General features: G+C 32.0%; 1 protein-coding gene across 1 annotated transcript; it reads left to right on the top strand.

Annotated features, from left to right (window-relative positions):
* The first annotated feature begins 1,743 nt into the window (after positions 1-1,743).
* Positions 1,744-5,720, top strand: LOC107024594 (aldehyde oxidase GLOX1-like). Its single transcript, XM_015225582.2, has 3 exons — positions 1,744-2,381; positions 4,195-4,355; positions 4,446-5,720. The coding sequence occupies exons 1-3, from the start codon at positions 1,803-1,805 to the stop codon at positions 5,605-5,607; spliced, it is 1,902 nt and encodes a 633-aa protein (XP_015081068.1). The 5' UTR covers positions 1,744-1,802; the 3' UTR covers positions 5,608-5,720.
* The last annotated feature ends 1,720 nt before the right edge of the window (positions 5,721-7,440 follow it).

The raw sequence follows: 7,440 nt of genomic DNA, 5'->3' as shown, positions 1-7,440 counted from the left end.
AAAATGGCTGGCCCCGCCTCTGCTACAACTATGGCTCGGACCCAAACAAATTTGGTCTAGGTACTTCCATAAGCTAAAAGAGTAGTTGGGAAAATGTGCAGATATTCTAAGCCAATTGAGAAAATATGACATGTAAAAAATCTGGAAGTATTATAAGTGATTACCCTGTAAGATATTTTTAGAGTTATAAGACTGGTTCTTCCCAATAATACTCATGCTGACATCATGTGCGAAATAAGAAAAAAAATTGGGTAAGTGAATAAATAGTTTGGGCCATGGGTCTATTAAGGTTAGATAATACAATCTCCGTCAACTTTTAATTGTCATAATTTTCTTTTCTAGAGTCAAATAATAATAATTTTGACTGATATTTTACGATTTATTTTATAATCATATTGACATGCAATAAAATGAAATTTATAATACTTTTCGTATAGTTTTTAAATTACTAAATATTTTTATTTATAATACTGAATTAATTTAATATTATTCAATTTTGAAAATTAGGTATATTGACTTTCGAATAACGTAATATAATAATTAAAAATGGATAGAGGGGGTATACAGTGCAACAGCGAAACCTTTCCCGAGCTGATTTTTTAATTTTGTTTCTAATAATTGGTATCAGGAATTTGGAACTGGCTACGACTAATCTCGAGATATTTTTGTGGTAGCCTTATTATACATATTTGGAAGAAGAAAAAAAATAGTCTTCATTTGGATTTGTTTCTCCTTTTTCTGAGATTCATTAACTTTAATATTTTATATAAATATGTGTAAGTACACAAGATTAAAAAATATATTCATATATTTGATCTATCATTAATTTAAGAACACATTATTAAAAAAATGTATTACTTTTTTAAGCTTTATGTCAAATTAAAATAGGACAATTCAATCAAAACTGAAGAAGTATCACAACTCCTTGCATTTACAAAACCCACAGAACTACCTTAATTGGAAAAAAATTAATAAAACATAAAAATAGAAACCAAAATATTAGCATTCGTCTATCAAAAATTATATTTATGTGACATTGTTTTTTCTTTTCATTTCAAACAATAATAATATTTCCTCCGTTTCAAAAAAAATGGCCTAGTTTGACTTGGAACGGAATTTAAGAAAATAAAGTAGACTTTTTAATCTTATGGTTTTAAATTAAAGTTATGTCAAATGTACCAAAATGGCCTTTAATCTTGTGGTTTTAAACATGTCACATAGAAAGTTAAAGTTAAAGTGTTGCCAAAATAGGAAAGAGGTCATTCATTTTTGAACAAATTAAAAAGGAAATAGTGACAGGTCATTCATTTCTGAACAAATTAAAAAGGAAATAGAGACAGGTCATTCATTTTTAAACAAATTAAAAAGGAAATAGAGACAGGTCATTCATTTTTAAACAAATTAAAAAGGAAATAGAAACAGGTCATTCATTTTTAAACAAATTAAAAAGGAAATAGAGACATTCTTTTTTAAACGGATGAAATATTATAGGTCCCATTTATTTAGCAATAATATTGGAATACTAATTAGCCTTTAGATATTTATGAAAAGTCAAATAAAACATCACGTAAGAATAGAGATGATGTATTTATTTTTAGTATAAATATAAATAAATGTGGTTTGTTTATATCTGTTTTAATGTCTGGTTAGCGAAAATTGTGTGAGATGGTACGGTTGATATATAGTTTCGAAGAAATATGTGGTAAAATGTCGAAACTGTTGATTGTTATAAATTGAGGGAATAATAGGAAGCAATAACGAATCGGTCATAAAAGCCAAAGAAGAAATAAAAGTCTTCTTCAATGGCTATCTACATCAAAGCCTTTGTTCTTCTTCCTTTACTATTTGTTTCATGTTATGCTAGAAACAAACATATCGACCAAGGCTTTGACGATGCTAACGACTCTCCCGTTGGTATCAATTTTGATCCTTCCCCTCATGGACTTTTGGGATTCCTAGTTGGAAAGAAAAAAAATAACGACAATAACAAGTCGAACAAGAAAAACAAAAAAAATGAATTAATATTTCCACGATTTCCTTTTCAGTTTCCCTTTAATGGAGTGAACCAAAACCAAGAGGAACCAGCACCATTAGAACCGGCTGTCGAAGAGAAAAATAATGGCATTCCAAAGCCGGATTTTGAGACGGAAAATCGTGGTACTTGGATGATACATTCACCAAATGCTGGTGTTGCAGCCATGCATATACAATTGATGCCAAATAACAAGGCTGTTTGGTATGACACCACAAATCTTGGACCATCTGCAATTCAAAATAACCCTCCATTTTGCAAGCCAGTCCCAGAAAGGCCAGGTGAGACTGATTGTTGGTCTCATGGCGTTCAATATGACGTTGAGAGTGGTCAAGTTAGGACATTGAAGGTTTGTTACATCCTCCTAATTTTTATCTCATTTCACTAAGATATTATGCACAAGTTATCGAAGATTTTACACAAATCTCATAGTTAAAAATAAGCTAATTACATACTATCCATAAACTTTTTCAAATTATAAAAATTCCTAAATTTGGTGGAATTCTGATACATAACGTGTTCTAGTTTCATATACATGTCTAAACATCTTGATACATCTCGTCTAAATTTCGAATACATTACTCTGTGTTTCAATACATCGCGTATACATTCCAATAGATCGTGTAAAGTGATGTATCCGATCCATACATTGTATATGTATTGGACTGATACATCACGTAAAGTAATGTCGACACATCACATACGTCCCAATGCATCGTAAAGTGATGTATGTGATAGATACATCATGAGAAGTAATGTATCTTACAAATACATCATGTAATATGATATATCCGAAAAAATTTATTCTGGGCGAGGCACACATACTATCAGTTGTGTGAAGCCTCATTTGGCTGCCGTGGGTGTACTGTGAGATCGTTAATATACTTATTTTCCTGCTTTTTCTTTTTCAATTTTAATCGTTTTTTAACTTTTTCTTTCTTACTTGCATTTTTTTTGCTTATTAATGCTTAGTAGAAATTTGATTTTTTGTTTTAATAAAGAAACTTTGAAAAAAAATAATAACCAAGAATTGAGTGATTAAAACTAATTCTTAGTATTTTAATCATGAATATTTTTATCATAAATATTAATTCTAATCATAAACAAAAAAAGAAAAACATATTTGATGACTAACAATTGAGTGACTGAAATTGAAATCTAAAAAAATAATAAAAAATTAATGACGAAAATTTAAATAAATAAAATGAAATTATATATTTAAGTGTAATAAATAATTCCGATTAAATTTTACTAGTTCAGTTAGTTGATACATGAAATTTTATTTTATTGAAGAAATTCAGAACAAATTTAAATTTTACTATCCTCAATTTTTTTGAATTCATTCAAAAATAAATAAATTTAATTTGTTTTGACATATCCTTTAATTTCCACTCAAATAAATAGTAATAGAGATATAAAATATATAATAGATACCGTAGGTGAGTTTCAAATTTCTTTTCTAAACAAAAAAAATAAAATTTACACTATGAATTAACAAGCAAAAAAAGAAAATGCAAGTAAAAAAGAAAAATTAAAAGAAGAGATTAAAGTTAGAAAAGAAATAGCAGGAATATAAGTACATTACGGGTCTCACGGTATATATATGTGACAGCTAAATGAGGCCTCATACAACTGACAGTATATGTGCCTCGCCCAGAATAAAAATTTTCGATATATTCGACCAATACATAACATAAAATAGGAATTTTCATTAAAAAAAAAAATTTTAGAAAATATAATAAAATAAATCGTATATTTAAATAATTTTCCTTAAATTATAGAAAAGTGCACACATGTCGAACTTAAAATTATACAAACAAGATTAACGAGATTTTCGTGGACCACTAATTTATTTAATTATTCCTGTCATTATGTCGAACTTATTCATCCCTATATTAAAAAAATTAATCATTTAGAATTTTTATCTCTATTCAATAAATATTCTCTCTATTTATGTGTATATGCTGATCACCTAGGTTTTTCGTATGGAAATTAGTGAATGTTTATTACTTTTGTTATTATTGTTATTATATAGACAAAATGGGAAGAATTAGTCAATTATATCTTGATTTTCTAAAATAACTATTTTTATTAAGAACAACAAGTTAAGTTCCACATATACAACTCTGTTTCCTTTTCTAATTTCTTGAATGGATATACAGGTAATGACTGATACATGGTGCTCATCCGGAGGTTTGTCCTCAAATGGTGAACTAGTAAGCACAGGAGGTTATCGTGAAGGAATCCGCAGTATCAGAATCATGAATCCATGCGATAACTGCGAGTTTCAGGAAAATGCTAATGGTCTTGCTGCTATGAGATGGTACAAAACATATCATTCAAATCTTCCACACACTATCAACATAAAACAAATATCAACAGATTTCTAAGTTTTATGTTTGTGAATCAACAGGTATGCTACTCAGCATATGCTTGAGAATGGTAGCTTCATTCTTGTTGGAGGTCGTGGTGCACACAACTACGAAATTATTCCACCAGGAAGACTCCAATTTCAGGTGCAACAATTTGGGTTAAATTTCCTTGTCGAGACTGAAGACGAGAAAGAAAACAATCTCTATCCATTCGTCAATCTTCTTCCCGATGGGAATGTATTTATTTTTGCAAACGATAGATCAATAATCATTGATCCTTATACTGGAAAAACCATCCGCGATCTTCCTGTACTCCCTGGAGGTTCAAGAAACTATCCAGCATCAGGAACGTCCGCACTTTTGCCAATCAATCTCAATACTCCTAATCCTGACGATGTTGAAGTTGAGATCATTGTTTGTGGTGGAAATACCAAGGATGCCTTCAAATATTCCGAGTTTCCACCTAGACAATTCTTCCCTGCATTAAAAGATTGTGGAAGAATATCTGCTAACAGACAAGGAGCTCAATGGGATATCGAAGAAATGCTTTCACCAAGAGTGATGGGAGACATGTTGCTTCTACCAAACGGAGATATATTGATCATCAATGGAGCAAAGACAGGAACTTCGGCATGGGATGCTGCTGAGGAACCTAATCTTGTGCCACTTCTCTATAGCCTAAACAAACCAAAAGGACAGAGGTTCAAGGAATTGAACCCTTCACAAATCCCTAGAATGTACCATTCCGTTTCTGCTGTTTTGCCTGATGGCAAGATTTTAGTGGCGGGCAGCAATACCCATGCCGTGTATGACTTCCAGGCTAAATATCCAACTGATTTGAGAGTGGAGAAATTCTCACCTCCTTACTTGGCACCTGAGTTGGAACAACACAAACCTCTAATTCTTGAGAATGGAGCCAACAACGAGATGAAATATGGTCAGAATTTTAAGATCAACATCAAGTTAAATGAATTTGTAGATGAGACTGACATTAAAGTTACCATGTATGCACCACCTTTTACAACACATGGCTACTCTCAAGGACAAAGGCTGCTCATTTTGAAGCTTCAAGCTGTGACGAATCAAGAAGTTACTGTAGTTGCACCACCTTCTGGGAGAATTGCTCCACCAGGCTACTATTTACTCTTCGTGGTTCACCGCGGTGTTCCTAGCCGTGGAATGTGGGTGCGCATTGACCAATAGACCTGATCAACAATATCACCAATACTTTACTTGTTTATTTTATGTATACTATTGATGTTTTATATACAAAAGGAAATATATATTAAACCTTTGCTATCTTGTTTTATTCTTTAGGCAAGGTCATATTCTTGTCATGGTATATATTTTTGAGCTTGTGGTTTTGGCGTTCCCCTTTAACTTAAGACGTGATTTTCACTATCATAAGGCTTTGCCATTTTCAAACGGGAAAAAAACACCCATGTCATTTTTTAATACCCTTACATATTTAGATTTTCTTGACTCTGTTTGCTTATGTGAATGGTTAAAAGGAAGATTTCAACTTATTCCACAACATTAATTTAGAAAGTCTATAGAATATGAATAAAGGTAAAGTAGAACAAACAAAGACCAGAAATGTGTGGTGGCTTGTAACTGGCATCTTAGCAGTCACGACCCGACCCAACCCGTGCCTACACTCTAGACGTGACCGACACGAATACCATAGCATACAAAAGCTTAAAAAACTGAATTTGCTAAAATATTCAATCTTTAAAAAGATCTGAAAACTACTCAATATATAAGCTCAGAGTTTGTAAAAACAATTCAAAGAAGATACATACTGAAAACTACTCAACTTTATTAATCTATGAAATACCTACTATTACATAAGGATATCATGACTAGACCCATGAAATCTCAAAACTACTAACTGTAAGATAAAGGGAAAATGCACAAGTACCCCTCAACCTATGCCCGAAATCCCTGAGACACACTTATATTATACTAAGGTCCTATTACCACCCCCCTCTCCCTTGAACTTATTTTATAAGTAATTTTCTACCCTTTTTCGGCCTACGTGGCACTAGCTTGAAAAAAAAGTCAACCATCGTTAGACCCACAAGTTAGTGTCACATAGGCTTAAAAAGGGTAGAAAATTATTAATAAAATAAGTTTAGGGGGATAATAGGACTTTAATATAGTATAAGTTTGTCTCTAAGATTTCGGGCATAGATTGAGGGGGTACTTGTGCATTATCCCTAACATAAAGGTGAAGTCCTCCGGAATACGAAAAGGCTAACCAAAGATGGCTGGAATATCACATGACCTCAACGAAGTATTTGTTGATAATCCTGAATACCTTATGGCTGAACAATTCAAAGTTACATTATAAAATTTCACAACTTGAACTAGTTATAATTATAAAAGGAAGAGATCAGTATATATATCTTTCATTAATCCAATATTATGTTTATATATAAGAATAGACTAACTAATTGCCTAAACTAACTCCTCTTTAAGAGGAGTATGAAACGTGTTAAACTACTTGAAGAGATATAGGAGTGCTAGACTACTAGCTGTAGAATATGTCAAACAATAATCAACTAAATATAATAATTAACACGTGCTTTAATACGTCCCCCTCAAGATAGGCGGTGTGTAACAATTCCTGGCTTGAATAAGTGTTTATCAGAGGCTAGATTCGGTAGTGCTTTGATGAGAGTGTCCGTGAGTTGATCTGCATCATTGATATGAACAATGTGAACTTGATTCTGCTGAAATTGATTGCGAACAAAGTGAAAGTCTATAGCAATGTGCTTCATGCCGCTATGAAAAACTGGATTTGCACACAGATAAGTTGCACCCACATTGTCATAGTAAATGGTTTGTGCTTGGGAAGTGAAACATGTGGTTTATTTAGCAGATTGGTCACCCAGTTGTTTTTCAACGAGTGCAGATGCAACAACACGATACTCTTCTTTAGTTGATGAGCGATCAATTGTTCTTGGTTTATTTGGAGGACCAGCTCACAGGATTTTGGTCAAAAAAAAATATGTAACAGGTAGTGGAAACTCA

This window comes from Solanum pennellii, chromosome 7 (assembly GCF_001406875.1).
Source record: "Solanum pennellii chromosome 7, SPENNV200".
Taxonomy (NCBI): Eukaryota; Viridiplantae; Streptophyta; class Magnoliopsida; order Solanales; family Solanaceae; genus Solanum; species Solanum pennellii.
Note: the sequence above shows the minus strand (reverse complement) of the source record. Positions and strands in the feature narration are given on the sequence as shown.

Coding starts and splice junctions, on each gene's coding strand:
- LOC107024594 (XM_015225582.2), top strand. CDS start 1,803: ATGGCTATCTACATCAAAGCCTTTGTTCTTCTTCCTTTACTATTTGTT. Junction 2,382..4,194: donor GTCAAGTTAGGACATTGAAG/GTTTGTTACATC, acceptor ATGGATATACAG/GTAATGACTGATACATGGTG. Junction 4,356..4,445: donor GGTCTTGCTGCTATGAGATG/GTACAAAACATA, acceptor GTGAATCAACAG/GTATGCTACTCAGCATATGC.